The sequence below is a fragment of the Coffea arabica genome, chromosome 5e (assembly GCF_036785885.1).
Source record: "Coffea arabica cultivar ET-39 chromosome 5e, Coffea Arabica ET-39 HiFi, whole genome shotgun sequence".
Lineage (NCBI taxonomy): Eukaryota > Viridiplantae > Streptophyta > Magnoliopsida > Gentianales > Rubiaceae > Coffea > Coffea arabica.
Window position 1 is genome coordinate 34,474,269 of NC_092318.1, and position 15,671 is coordinate 34,489,939.

The 15,671-nt window shown below is 36.4% G+C and overlaps 1 protein-coding gene across 2 annotated transcripts; it reads left to right on the forward strand.

The window, feature by feature from the left end:
- The first annotated feature begins 6,522 nt into the window (after positions 1 to 6,522).
- LOC113688619 (protein-tyrosine-phosphatase IBR5) lies at positions 6,523 to 15,347 on the forward strand. 2 transcript variants are annotated; one of them, XM_027206496.2, is made up of 5 exons: positions 6,523 to 7,132; positions 11,804 to 11,903; positions 13,754 to 13,811; positions 14,056 to 14,162; positions 14,762 to 15,347. In XM_027206496.2, exons 1-5 carry the CDS (start codon positions 6,893 to 6,895, stop codon positions 15,073 to 15,075), a joined length of 819 nt encoding a protein of 272 aa, XP_027062297.1. In that variant the 5' UTR covers positions 6,523 to 6,892; the 3' UTR covers positions 15,076 to 15,347. The 2 variants fall into 2 exon arrangements, with proteins under 2 accessions (XP_027062297.1, XP_027062299.1); XM_027206498.2 differs by having other exon boundaries at positions 6,705 to 7,132; positions 14,056 to 14,236.
- Positions 15,348 to 15,671: the final 324 nt, after the last annotated feature.

The following is a 15,671-nucleotide window of genomic DNA, read 5'->3' on the forward strand; positions in this document are numbered from 1 at the left end:
CAGTATTGCTACAATAATGATGAACAGTAATCGTTACAGTAACCATCAACTGTACGATTTTTTTTTTTACACAGAAATTGAATTGGAAAACACAAGAATAACACAAAACACAAAATAAGAAAGGGATATAACCTGAAAAAATCATCAACTAGCTTTGATGCCATCTGATACGAATCCTGTCGATGACCAGAATCGTGATGACGAACCCCGAATTGAAGGTGATGTTCTCAAGCTTGAATTGGCAGAAATTTTCCTACTCCAGACCCCTCTAATCCCTGTGATTACGAACCTTCTTGACCCACAATCAAACAAACTGATGAACCCTAGGAATTGTTAGAAAGCGCCACAATCAAGGATGGAATCCTTGATTGATAAGCTGAATATGAACACTAGACGATTCTAGTTATTCAACTCTCTCAAGAACGATATTTTTAAATTATTGTATTTTGTTATTAACAATGCAACAGCGATGTTTTAATGTCGTGACACAAATGTACCCAAACATGGGCTTAACAAATGACTCAGCAACTTTGGACCTTAACACGTGGCCCAAAACCCTAACTAACAAAGACGGTCGAAGCTATATGAGCTAGTCCACTTCTTAACTAAAAAACGACCCAAATAACAACTAAACTAATAAAACTCAAGCTGGAAATGCAGCCTAACAAGGCCCGTCGTCACTAATGACATCTAAACAATTAACAAAGCTAGAATTTTTCTCATGGCCTACGGTAGACACTCCAATTGAGTCTTGAACAACTCGAACCATCGCTTGTAGTGACTCATTGAGGCGCTTGGCCCGATCTCGCATCATGGGACCCATTGGAACTATCATGAACCTGACTTGAGTACTTGAATCAACCCAAACAGCCTTGGATGCTACTACATCAAGAAGGAGGAAGGGGATATAAGGGAGAAAATTGAGGAAAGAGGGAGGGGAAGTGTGAGGACCCGAAAATTTTCTTATTTATCGAATATTACAAGTTTACTTAAATATTTATTTACTCATTTTCTCCGAATTATTTATTTCGATCATTTAAAAAAAATCTATTTATATGGAACAACGTCTCTTTTATATTTTAAAGCGTCTTGTTGGAAAATTCATTTTCTCGAAAAATTTGTTTAGATTGGAATAACAAGTACATGTTTTTCGGGGCTATACTTGAATCGAGAGTATATTAATATTGGAGAATTAAGAATGATCAATAGTAGATTAAGAAAGGTTAATTGAGGAATTAATACTCGACTCATGTAAAGACTCACAAAAATTTACCTATTTTAAACTCCAAATTCTAGCTCATTTAATTATTTATTTGGCCAATTGCCCCAAATATTATTTTCTAACATTTTTAGACCTAATTAAAGGGATCTATGGCTTAGTTATATTTTTAAAGTGACTCGTTTCAAAATTTAATTTCTGAAGACTCGTTAAGTGAAAATAGTGAATGCGCGATTGGAGTAAATAATTGAATCGAGAATACAATAAGTTTGAAAAAATTGGAGACATATACATTAGTCCTAAACTAGGTATTTTATGTTTAAGTGCTCAAATATTAGTTAGTAATATTATCGTTATAAGAATTTCTTAGAAATTTCGCGTTATCGCGCTTAAATTGGAAATACGCGTTTTTACACGCGCGATTAATTGAAGGATCTTAGAGGTTTACTTTGGGACTACTAAGAGTGAATAATGATGATATGAATGTAAGTGCATTATAGGTTTAGTGCACTAGTGTAACAAATTTAAGAGGAATCGAGCACAAAACGCGCCCGTACGCGCACTATTTGCGGTTGACTTTGTGCACCTAATACTTAACCATTAAGCTATCTTCAAGAAGCAAGTTCCATCAGATTTTTCCCTCTCTCTTCTCTCTCCTAACAGCCGAACAAGAAGAAGAAAAATAGCTTAAGAGTTCTTCAAATTCCTTCATCAAATCTTCATCAAACTTCCTCCAATTCACTTCAAATTTCACCCACACTTAGTTTAACACTTGGAGATTTCATCTAGTTAAGAAAAGGAGCTGCAATCCACGGGTTTTCTAGAGCTAAGAAGAGCCGAAATTTCTGTCTTGCACATCAAGAGAGGTAATAGACGATCAACTTCCTAATTCTTGATTTATGGAAGTTAGATTACACTCATGAGCTTTTGGATTCTCATGGGTAGCTTTAAATTGTTGTAAAATTGGTGAGTGGGCTCTATGAACTCCCACTTTGATGGAAAGACTGATTTGATGATTGATGATGAAATTAATGGTGGTTTAGTGCTTATATTAGTGGATTAATGTTGAATTGTTGGTAGAAAATCAAAGGAGGTGCTTGGAGCAAAAGTGATCATTTTACCTCTGCCTTGTCCAACCATTTTTGTGCAAAATTTTGAGGTTCTAATGGCTTCATTATGTTGTTTACATGTTATATTAGTTGTGTAAAAAGTTTCATTGAAAAATAACTTGATTTGGTCACCTAAATGTTGGATTTACGACAGCTTAGCAATCTGGAAATTTATCCCGTATTCACCCAGGCAGTGTATTTGTTTTGGCTATATCTTTTTACTCCGATGTCGAAATCGAGTGTCGTTTGTGGCACTGGAAACTAGACATTCCCAGATTTCTAACGGTATAAATGCACATTCTGGTTCCATTTGAGTGAGCCAAATCATTCATTTGAAATCCACTGTCCTATTTCGTTGCTTCCTGGAAGGCAGCACACGAGTTGCAAATTGATGCTCACGAATGAGCTGTTTATGGACAGATTTTGAAAATGGTTTCTTCTGAGAAAATATAGCCTTATGAGTCTATTTTCTAACCCACCAACCATGCTTAATTCCGAGTTGAATTGAGTGATTTATGATCGAAATTCAAAACTGACTTTGTGAACAAAAAACAGCGTTTTGGACAGATTTGAAACTAACTACGGTTTGGAAATTGTTATCCAAAGTTTCTTATTGTAAATCATCTATCGAATGTACCTTGAACATATTTTGGACATTTCCTACTGGAATGAACCATGTTTGAGATGTTCCTTGACCAAATGTTTGGAAACGGCAAAACGGAAGTTCAAAGGCAGCTTAGCCTTAGAATTTCTTGGAATTTCAACGGTTTTGTTAACCCACTTTCTGTGCTTATTTCTCCATGAAATTTGGTAGAGGAACAACCCTTATATGGCAGTATTATACTACTAATTTTGGTGTTATTCCGAGGCCGTTTCATGGTTCAAATAAATTTCCAAAGTTCATGACTTGGTATTGGAAAACCCTTATTTAATAAGGAAATTTGGGTAACTTTGAGCTACCATATCTTGGTGCTCGAAACTTCAATTCTCATTCCGCTTATTTTATTTTAAACCTTGTTTGTAACTCTAATTAAGTTCCAAATTTCAAAGGCTAGTTCAAATTGGGTGAATTTTACCAAATTTCCAAAGTTGGCAAAAAAAAAACCAACCCCGAAAGCTGTCCTCATGTTTAAAACAGCAACTTTGAACCAATTTTTGAATACTCTCCGTCTGGAATCATGGAAGAGAGTATTCTATGAACTTTTAGTACCTTGGAAGAGGTTTCCAACGGTACCAAGGTTTCCAATTTTTGACTTGTAAAGCGTGAGATACGATTTTTTTCAAATGTATCATGTCAAAACTGAAATTTTCCGAATTTCAAGGAAATGGAGTTTTTCGAGTACTCCTTATTCCTTCGACACTATTTGAATGTTTTATACTTGATTTCTAAGATGAAAACTAAATTTCTCCTGTACTTTGAAACCCCACTTGAGAGCCTCGATTTAGGATAAATAAGGCTCGTTTCACGAGACTTTCTAAGATTGTACTATGGTACGATCTCCTTTAATAGTAGGGGTTTGAAAATGATAGTCTATTATATTTTGTTCAGGCGCACACGAGAACCTTCCAGAGAACCCCACGGTGGACGCTTGAATTTCAATTGAATCTACTTGCTCTTGTTACTTGGTGAGTGTCAAGTGTATGAATACTTGATACATACTTAATTGTTATAATTGTTTGGAGATTTTGAAAATGAAGGCGAGTGTGTACTTTACCGCACTCGTTCTTATTTAAAATGAATGACCCATGATTAAAATGAAACGAATGAATTATGAATGATTTAAATGAATGACTAAAATGTATTGAATGAAATGTAATGGTATGCTATGGTTGCATACGTCGCTGGAGTGAATCTCCTCGACTTATAAATGTTAACTGGGGGACGCCCAAACTCATAGGCAGACCTTGGACTCGAGCCGGCATGGGTTTGGTCGGGAACCTTGACGAGCCATGAGAAAATTGATAAGTTTGATCTATTGGAGAGATCTTGCTTGGCATACTCGTTGAAATATCGCCTTATAAATGACGTTCGGGCCCGGTGGGGGTATGTACAGTGGACGGATGGAAGTAAGTGGTAATCTACAGATTGGAAATACTAACCCGGTTGACGGAGTGTCATCGCGGGAAGGTATACTAATGGCCCTGACAAAGCAAGTGGAACTTAGCTCCTGAGAGCTACCATATCCTTGAATTGTTTCTGTTTACATTTTATTGGAATTGTCAATTACTTGTACTTATCCATTGACCTGTTATTTGGGTTTGTTACTTGGACTATGTGCTTGCATGTATGTTCTTGGCCTCACGAGCGTTTTGCTCACCCCGTAGATTTGTTTTCCTTAACAGGAATGGACATGGAATGAACTTGGAGAAACCCCTTTTGATGCGCTTCTGGCTTAGGGTTTCTAATGTAATTTGGGTTAGACCTCTTATTGGTTGTACTCTTGGAAACTTTATATATGATTTGGATATTTGATGTACCCAGATGTGGTATATTTTGGATATTGATGTAACTTTTGGAAATTTCATGTAAGGGTGGATAAACGTGATATATATTGTTAAGTTTGGAAGTTTTCCGCACTTTCTTATTTATTCAGTGCTGTCGAATAGTTTTGCATTAAGTTTGAACGAAAACTGCTTGAGTCCTGGCGAGAGTTGGGCAGACATCCCGCGGATACCCTTTGGTCGCTTTAGGGAGAAGTTGGGGCGCCACAGGAAGGATGAAGTGAAGGGGAGAACAAAGAGAAGAGGGGTAAGGAAAGGAAAGGGAGGCAAAGCTAGGGGTTGGAGGAGAAAAGGGGATGAGGAGAAAAAAGGTGACAATAATAGGCAATAGAGGGGGGGGGGGAGTTTTACCATCATGTTTTAAAGCACATTAGAGTATTCTGAAAATACCAATATCTTTCTAAAACAACTAGTGTTAGGCAATAATTTTTAGGCAAATATCTCAAAAAACACACCATCTAACCCATTCAAAGAAAAACAATATAGATGTTTGGCTAGCCATAGAGAAGACACATCGTCTCTCTCTCTCTCTCTCTCTCTCTCTCTCTCTCTCTCTCTCTCCAAGTTGGCCAAATTTTGTTGCTAATAAAAATAGCATTTTGGCTTCTCATCCTCAATTAACTAGAGAAGTTTATTCTTGGAGGAAACTAGCATATATATAGTTTAAGTATCTCGAATGTAAGAGGTTTCTACAAAGAGGGTTGTAAGGATCGTTATTAGAGGCTAAACACGTAATAGTTTCAAGTAGACCAAAGACTTCACATGTATTATCTTGCAAATTAAGAAGAACTACTTCAAATTTGAAGTTAATTTCATAACCAACTCTTGATAATACGGAATTTATTTAGTCAAATAAAAAATTTTATATTTTTTGTTATGAATGCATACTTGATTCCTTTACATGGCTATTGTTGGATTTCCCTTTAAACAAGAATACATAAGATAAACACAATGGAATGTAGGTTATTGTATGTTATACTATATTATACTTAACTTGCATTGAGAGCCACAATCTGATACCGTTATACTATTAAAATAGATAGAAAATTATAATAAAAAATAGGTCACATTTTTGATGAAATTTTCTCTCTTTATAAATGGAATTTGGTGCTTATATTTAATTTCTCATTTAAATGGCTAATTTCTTCAAAGATCACAAATTTTGCTAAATTGATTGGCCAAAAAATAAAACCCACTATTGCTCATGCCTCCTCCACCACCGCCACCATCAACCTTTCATTCTCCCCTTTCCTCTCTCTTCCTCTTCTCTTATCTCCTCCATTCCCTTTCCCCACAACTCACCTCTCCTCTCTCCCCTTTCTGATTGGCCAACATGACTAAAAAAAGGAGAGGGGGGGAAAGGTTGGTTGCAAAGGAAAGGAAAAGGGAGGGAAGAGGAGGGGGAGGAGGGAGAAGAAGGAAGGATGGGAAGAAGAGGAAGAGGGATGAATGAGGGGGAGGAAGAGGAAGAGGAAGAGGGAGGAGCAGTGGTGGTGGTCGACAGCGTTGAAAAATTAACAAAATTTAAAAAATATTCAATAACATTTAAATTTTAAAAATACTCTGAAATAGATCTTGAAAACATTTAATTTGTACGGACCTTTTACCGTGCAAAGTTTTTAAAATAAAATGTTATAATGAATTTTTTCAAAAACACCTAATACAAAAGCACCAAAAACACAAACACAAAATAATTTCCCAATGGAAGAGCTTCTATAGAAAATATTCAAGGACTACATTGAGATTCAAAAAAAAATTAGGGGAGGATTCCAATAATCTAGCCCATAGCCTGACATCACGTAGTACTTCTAGGATGGGATCGCTATTAACTATTGGAGTATTATTACGGATTTATGATCTTCCTCACCCTCTCGGGCCACTCTCAAACCGTTAGCTATATAAGAACCGATCCCAATTCCCAAATCCCCATTCCCCCAAATCAAATTAAGCCCTCTGTGAGGTTTTCTTCTCTCGCCCTAATTCAATCGATCAGTAGTCGAATCCTATAAAGCGGAGTGAAACAACAGAAATTAGAAGTAAAAGAGAAGAAATTGATACGAATATGAGGAAGAGAGAGCGAGAGAATCCATGTGCGGTTTGTGGGCATTACCACAAGTACGAGGAAGGCGAAGTCTGCGGCGTTTGTGGTCACCGGATGCCCGCCGTTGCCGAGAAGTCTTCCTCCTTCCAAGTCAGTGCTTTCCCTTCCGAGATCCTGCCGGAGTTTCTCTACTTGGGTAGCTACGACAACGCGTCCAGGGCCGAGCTTCTCAAGACTCAAGGGATTTCTCGTATTCTCAATGTCAGTTGATGAACTCTGTCTTTTTTATTTTGATGAAAGAATTTTGCCTTGTTGTGCCTTGATTGGAGCTTGATTGGTGCACGATCTACTTGAGTGCTTGTACTTTGTTTGATGGTTGTGATAGTGTTTTCTTTATAGTTTATACTTGATTTGATTTTGGGGATTTGTCTTTTTAATGTGAAATGGTGATATTGCAGTCAAGTGTGTTTGTCCCTTTCGGTTTGCGACTTGAATTGGGAAATTTGAGACGTGGCTTTTATTGCAGTCTCTGCATTGGAAGTCAAAAGATTAGGGTTAGGCAATCAGGTTGTGGCATGCGTGCCACTATCACTGGTCATGATTTTGTTGAAACTTTATAAAAAGATTTAATGTATTTGGAGGAAAGATGAGAAGAAAGATCCACTGATATCATGTAAAAGGATAAAGATGATTTCTTTGCGGCATCAGTGACAACTGCAATTTTGTTTGTTACCAATCTCCTAGTTGGATTTGTAAAATTTCAGTTTGTTCTAAGAAGAAGCCATCGACAATCAATGTCCTTGCTCAATATTTTTTTTTTCCTGCCACATGTAATCTGAAGTTTTCAATAAATGCTGATTGATTTACTATGATAAGGACTTTGCCGAATTATGTTGCAACTGTGGAAATCAATGCTGAATCTTTGTTTAGGTCAGTGAGCATGTGATTCAGCACATTACTGTCCGTTCTGCCCCTAATCTAGTGTGTTTATACCTGTGGGGGCGGGGGAGGCTAGGTTATTGAATACAATCTGATTCAATTGAATACTTTGCCGAAATCTGATTCAAATACAATCTAGTACCTATGGGTACATAAGAAATGTATTGAATTGATTCTTTTTATAGCTCTTCAATTGGATACTTGGGGTGAAGTATTTCAAATTCATGTTTAATGGGCTTAGATATCGGTTTAGATACAGTAAGATGCAAGATTTACACAGTATTAACCTCTGTTGAGATCTTGTAAGATATCGTCTCAATGAACTTGAACCGAACCTTAGTTTGTCAGAAGTTTAGGTATGTTCTTGATCCGTAACCAGAATGCATATAATGTAATTTTGGTGCTAAATTTTTTGGTCTAATACAGCTAAATGTTCTTTATTCCACAATTCCATGAAAGATTTTACTTAGTATCTGACACTAGAGGTAAAATATCAAGGGTAATGTTGTGTTGGGGTTCCATAATTGTTTGGAGCATATAATGGTAGCTTCTGAATTAGTACCATATTTCAGATCCAATATTGACAATGTAGGAAAACTTGGATTGCTTCTTGTCCTGCCTGACACGTGCTTGTGCTTACAACCTACTCCTTGCAGCATCCATTAAAGTTTATTTTAGAGCTGAAACTTACGGGAAGAAAAATAGACAATCTTCTAAATGCTTGCACAAACATAATTAGCTGCAACTCATTTACTGCAAGGGACTGCTTTGGCTGAGTATTTGAATAAAAGAATTACATCTGATATGTATTTGGTGAGGTTCTATGTTTCCTCCATCCCCTAAAGCCCTTCACTTCTGGAGAGTGCAACAATTATTCATAGGTTAATCGATAGATATAGTGCTCCACCTTTTCTTTCTTTCCAATTCTATAGTTCCAAAAATTGTTTTTAGGGCCTATATGTGGAATTCTCTGAGAGAGGTGTTATGAGGTGGTAAGTGAGGCATATTGTCCTTACCTTGAACATCTGATGGTGATGTTACCTGCGCATGTTTGTACAAGATCCAGTTTGTAAGCGTTGTTAACAACTGGTGGACCAGCTTCTACAATGACTCTTATTTGCTGGTTGGGGAGTAGAAATTGGAAATCAGAGTTTCCGCTTTTGGCATTGACAATAATTTTGTGATAGTGTGACAGCATCATGCAGATGAGGTTGTAAAAAGTTTGGTTTTTGAAAGGTTTGATACATTGGTGGTCATGTGAGTGCTAAAATGGGATCTTTTCATATAATGTCTGTACTTGGTCTGACAGAAATACATGAAATCTCATGCAAGTATAACAAAAAAGTGCACAAGCAGTTAGACAAGGAGATGAAGGACATGGTAACAACGAAATCTGTGATCAAGTTGACTGATTACTTGCTACATCAACGCTACACTGCCCCATATAACTGCTTGCTCGTCTTCTCAACCATTTCCCCCACTGCCTTCTCCTCACAACTTGCCTTTCACTTTTACTATTAATGGGTGACATGTGACTTAAGCATCAATTAGAATATATAATAAATTAAGATAAATAATAAAAATACTGTAAGATAGCGATTCCTAAAGGCTTTTAGTTCTCTTATTATCATTTTTTTAAAATGCTCCGACATACAAATTATTTTTGAAAATGCATTTGAAAAATGGTACATGATTGGAATGGTTGGAATCATAGAAGGATGTGAAGAATGGAGACAAATAAAAGGGCCTTCTGGAGAATAAATAAAAGGAGAAGCGTCATGGTCTGAAAAAACTTGCCTGGAGAAGCTTGGGATACTGGTCATTTATCCTGGAAGAAGAGGTAGAGAATGAATTCGAAAGCTTTGTTAAAGGAAAACATGCAAGTGCTCTGTAGATTGATTTTCAGATTCTTTGATAAAGGAAAACATACAAGTGGTTCGTAGCTTGTTTCTTCAGTTGTGCATAGAAAGTTCCAAGAGTCGAGTAAAATTTCTAATTAAACTGCAAATATGAAAAAGAAGGTTATTCCTACCACCATACAAACCACCATCTCCTTAAAGACAGACGGGAAACCACCATGCAAACCACCATCTCCTTAAATATAGACGGGAAAAAGAAAGATACTGAAGGTGAAAAGAAGGAAAGTGAAGCTCAACGTTTAGTGGATGACTGTTCATCTGCTAGATTAGTTAGTTCAGGAACATGTCCATGGACGTGGACTGTGTTCCTTTTTTTTTTTTTTGGAAAAAGAATGAGTGATCTAGTTATATTTAACTTCTAAGGTGGTCCTACATATTTAAAGCATTATGTTTAAACCTAGATTGATATGGTTGGAAGCCGACTACTTGCTGTGGTAGTGGAAGAATACTTCTTATAACTTAACTATTTCAAAAGGAGCACATAATTGTAGTTTAGTATTTCACTTGATTACTTTGTTTTTAGGTAATTTTTCTAATTCTAATGCTACAGCTTTAACAAGTGTATTTATAAGAAACAAGATTAAGTACATATTGGACTGTACTTCAACCTGGTTTGGCAAACAAATTCATTAGTCAAAATTCCATGGAGTACAGAACTGACAATTTTCCCTATACTTCTTAACACCTCTCCAGCTAACAGCAGCAAGTCTCATATCATGAATAATTCTGTCAAGAACCATGGTAAAAGATGAAGTGATGTTATTGTACTGTCAATGATACCTTACTCTCTAAAGGTGGTGAGCATTGTTTGATCGCCTAAGGATGGCGATCCAAAATTAAACAGATTGTGGTGATTGAGAGGAGGACCAAAAGTAAGCCCGATATGTAGAATCAAGGCTCATCACCTGTCTCCACATTGCAAAAGAAAAAGGGAAGTCAGAAAACAGATAGTCAGTAGTATCCATATTCCTTTTAGAAATAATACAAGATGCATCATTAAAGTGTCCCCAGTCCAAGAGCCTAGCTCTGGTAGGATGTCCACTTTTACATTAAACTTGCATTATAAAAGGAAAATATGGGGCTAAGAACTATGAGACTGTAAAAGTGTCCTTGACAGCAGATACACTAGCTTAGTGTTAAAGCATACTTTTAGTGGTTTTCTTCTACGAATGTCTGTCTAGCACACAAGTAATTTGTTGAACCTATGGTACTCGGACTTGGGTATGGGAGCCGGATACGGGTACGTGTCTAAGTGTCTAGTTTGTCAATTATATAAAATTAGGATATGGTGACACTTCTAAGGGGTCACATACTGGTATGCGGGTACAGGGAAGATTCTAGCAAATATACAAATTATGTATATGGATTGTTGTTTATTTATTATCGAACAGGGATTTTTTTCCTTGGAATTTTTGAGATTTCAAATATGCAAGGGAAATTTAGAATTTAAGATAGGTCACAGTTCTCCACTTCTTTCTACTTTTCATCTTCTTTTTCACCTGATCATCTTTCTTTCTAATCTGAAAGTCCTAAAGTTTTCCACTTCGCTTTCCATTTCTCCTCCTCCTCCGCCTCCACTATCAACATACACCAGACAAGAAAGTCAAAGTACCCAAAAAACTTTTAAAGTGTCCCATATGGATCCCATACCATTATTACTGTCATGTCATGTCGAGAGGGCTTGTTGGGATAAAACAAAGGGAGTAACATAGTGTCAAACAGTGTACTTTTGATTTCTTATAGTGCCCTTGCCAATTGAAACTCATGTTATTTTCATGAGATATTAGCATAGAAATTTTTTTAGTGGAATCCTTATCATGGATTTCAATCTAATAGATATTCTGGTGGTCTGCCTCTATCTTCCCTTATATGTCGCACTACGAGCTGTTTGTATTCTATTTTTATATGTTCATAATGTTCTTGGTGGTCTGTTGTATCTTTAAATATCGTAGGTAACAATATTAGCCTTCCATCATTAGTGAACTGGTTAAAGAGTTTGATGATATAATCCTGCATTTCTTCCCTCTTTTTTTTTCCTTCTTTGGTATGCTCATGTATTCTGTTCCATGTGCAGACTGTACCTGCTTGTCAAAATTTATACAAGAATTCTTTTACATATCATTGCCTTCCAGACAACCAAAATTTGCCCTTCGAGGATGCAATTCAATTCTTAGGTGAGTATCCAGGGCTCTTCTTATGAAAACGTTATTGTCAGATTACAAATTAATGTTAAAAAACACACGGTCCTACTTTAAGCTGGAATTCACTAGATGAGAAATAAGAAAATTGGATGAATGGAAGCATTCTTCTTCCATTTCAAAGTTCTCCTTTTAAGGAGCAAATAAATGGCATTCTCTCTTCAGTATCTGCATTTACATGTTACACATATGTTGTTGTGCTTCTTTTAAATCACTTAAAATGGTGAGAGAACTAAGCGCTACGAAATGAGGGGACTAAGTTTCATTCACTGCCATGGTGATCTCTGTTTCTTTATCTAGATTGGCGGCAACCATTTAGCTTAACTGTATTTATTAGGATCAAGGATTTTATAGTCTTGCCCATTTATTATGAACAGCATCTAAAATGTAGCTTTTGTGTGTCTTCTTGAAATCTGAGATACTGTCTGTACAGTTCCTCTCCCTGGAATTGAGGTTATTAAAGACCTGGGTTTTGAGCTGTCAATTTTTCCTGGATTAATCTGATGAAATTAAATCTAAAAACACCACCACGAGTGCAGGAAGAGATTGTGGAATTTCCTCAGATTTCCCTGGGATTGCCTGGTTTCAGTTGCTTTGAAAAAAAAAAAAAAGGGGGAAAAAGATGGCATTACTATATGAGATTCTAGCCTTATTTATTTTAAGTGCGCTTTGTACTAGTTCATCTAGCTGGTATCATATATTTTCCCTTGCTGCTTTGCTAATTACTTCTGGCTGTAAAATTGCGGACTTGGAGTTGGATTTAATGAAATTGTTTTAAGTAGTTAAAAATGTTTGGACATTTGGTCTGCACTTTACATTATTGTGGTTCTTAATTAATCCTTTCTCCCTCCCTAGAGTGTTGTGTGATACAGTAGATATGTATCTTTGGCTGAGTTGATATTTATGTAGGAAGTCAAGTAACGGAATTTGTGTCGGAAACTTGCATGTTCTTTTCTGATGTGAATATGGAGCATATGAAGAGCTTCCATTGGTGTTGAGCAAAAACTTTGACAGGAACAATTCGAAGATTGTGTGTGTGTTTTTTTTGGGGTAATTAATGCTGCATGAAGGCGCTTGAGAGTTTGAGAATTTGATTGTGGTGTTGAGTTTTAATTGGGTTTGTAAAATGATTCCCTTCCTTGGCCTGGGAACTGATAATTAAAGTGAACAACCTGGAATTGATTGTTTGTAGATATGTATTTATTAACATGTGTATGCCTATGTGCACACAAATATTTGTTTAGGTTAAGTTGTCATTGATTTATTCATTTAGCCGAGGCGGCAATGTTATGGTTAACCAACATAATAATAAGTAGCCAGTGATGGCAACTTGGCTGCATGGTTCTGAGTTAAGGTGTAAAGTTTACAGTGGATGGGTTCACGTTACAGTACAGTGTATATCCTTGCTATCATATATGTAGTTTCTTACCTATTACAGGATTTTTTGTGCTTCAAAAATTCCATGAATGCAACTGTGATGTTTGAATCTATAGATAGAAATTTTGGTTTACTAAAAAACCTGTACAGAAAATTTTACCACGTCATAAGGCGATCATCATATGCTTTTGAATGAAATCAGGCAACTTTTTTAACATTTTGAGCAAATAATTTACTATGCCTTTTTAGATGGGTTTGTGGCATTAATTATTTTAAACTCAGTAGTTTTGATGTGGATGGTGTAGGTATGCTACTGTCAAGCAATGGTAAATATCTTTTTATACATTTTCAATGCCTCTGTTATGATGGATGTGTGCAATTGCATCATTCTATTTTTTGTATTTATTTTTCCTGGTTTTGCATATCTGACATACTTGTTACATGTGCAGAAAAATGTGAAAAGGAAAATGCTCGTGTTCTTGTACACTGCATGTCTGGAAAAAACAGGTAGGTTAGGTTAACTAGATTTCTTCTGGACATCTGGGTTTATACAGTCTGCTAGAAAGGCTCCCTGATTTTCATTTTGAAGATCCTTGAATGGGCTTAATTAAAATAAAAAGATATTGTACAGTTTTGCAGGCTGCTAATGACGGTTTCTACTTCTTTGCCTGAGAGTTTTAGTAAATGATTATTACTTTTACAATCTTTTGTTGGCTGGAACTTTTGATTTATAATTATGCTCCTTTTGCAGGTCGCCAGCTATTGTAATAGCTTACTTGATGAAAAGCAAAGGATGGAGATTAGCACAGAGTTATCAGTGGGTGAAGGAACGGAGAGCTTCAGTTGACATAACTCAAGGTTTATCATTTTACGTACTTTTGCTCGTGGAACTTCTACTTGTAAAGTTGAAAATAGTCTAATCTTGGCTGTAGGTATGTGATTCTTTCAACTGAATGTCTGTCTTTTTCAGTATGTACTATAAAGCGGCTGAAGTATCTGTGTATCTGCACATGATACTTGGGAAAAGCCCCTGATCTTTATCCACCACAACCCCAAGAAAAAAGTTCAAATTCTGAGAATTGAATTGGTTTTTTTTTTTTTTTGGGAGAGAGGGGGGGGGGGGGGAGATTAAAGGACTGAATTGAAAATGTCTATGCAAGTGAACAGTTGGATCTCAGATATTTCTTGCATGAGGGAATAGAGGCTTGAAGCAATAAATAATTTACCTAGCAAAACTTTTGTCATCTAGGATGTTATAGTCAGAGGATCCTATCATAACTATGCTACAATTGTTCGTATCTTTGTTCTGTCCAAAGTTGTTATCCTGTTTCTGTTGTATTTGCATGTTATTATCTCCAGACACCTATTATCCTTAGATGTTAGAGTTGTCCTGCTGGAATTATTGCTGTTTTCTCAGGTTGAATAAGCTTCTGATCTCCTATTTCCGTAATTTGTAGCTGTCTACCAACAACTACTGGAGTTTGAGCAGAAGATTTTTGGCTCAGTTGATAATTGCAGCGCAATGTGGCCTACCCTCAGTCCAGGTGTGCCATCTTTTAGCTTTGGTTTTCCAAAGCCAAATAATCCAGTTCTTGCTCCTGCTTTCGGTAAGGCCGGTGCTTCGTCTGTTCTTGCCCGCCCAGCTTATGACATCCCACCTCAGGAGTTCATTTTTGGAGCTGGCCAGGCTCAGCAAAGTACTTCTGCAAGTTGTTTTGATACCCACCCTCCTGATCAAAACAGCAAGGATATTCCCATGGGTGGTTCATGATGAGCATTGAATTCTAAACTTGTGTTTCATGGCACCAACATGGGCGAGAATCAAATCAGATTTGTTGGGATAGAGAGGTTGTTGTGATATTTGGATGTAAATTAGGTCAAAAGGATTAAATGGATGTAACTTGGATTCTTAGTTATTGTACCTTACATTTTGTTGAATTTTTGTCCAAAAGTGCTAGGAACTCATTTCTGATTGGGTAAATAACAAAAAAGTCCCCTGTAGTATAGCTATATTATAGAAAAGCCTCCTGTGATTTCAAATCATACACATCGGTACCTCATAGTTTGAAGTAAAGTGAAAAATCAATGGAAATTGTTAAATTTAATACGTGCGATGTAAATGTGTTGGAAATGCGCGTGGTTCTTCCAAAAAATAGTTTTTTGAGGCAAATTTTGACATGAAATGCCTATTTTGTCCCTTATACCTTATTAAAACAACCATGATTCTTTTTCAATTTGCTTCAAACTTGTAGAAATCAACATTTTTTGCTTATATTATTAGTGAATGAAACTAATGAATCAAAATCGTTTGTTTTAGGCTATTTTTTGCTTATATTATTAGGCTATTTTTGTCATTTCACTCAAAAC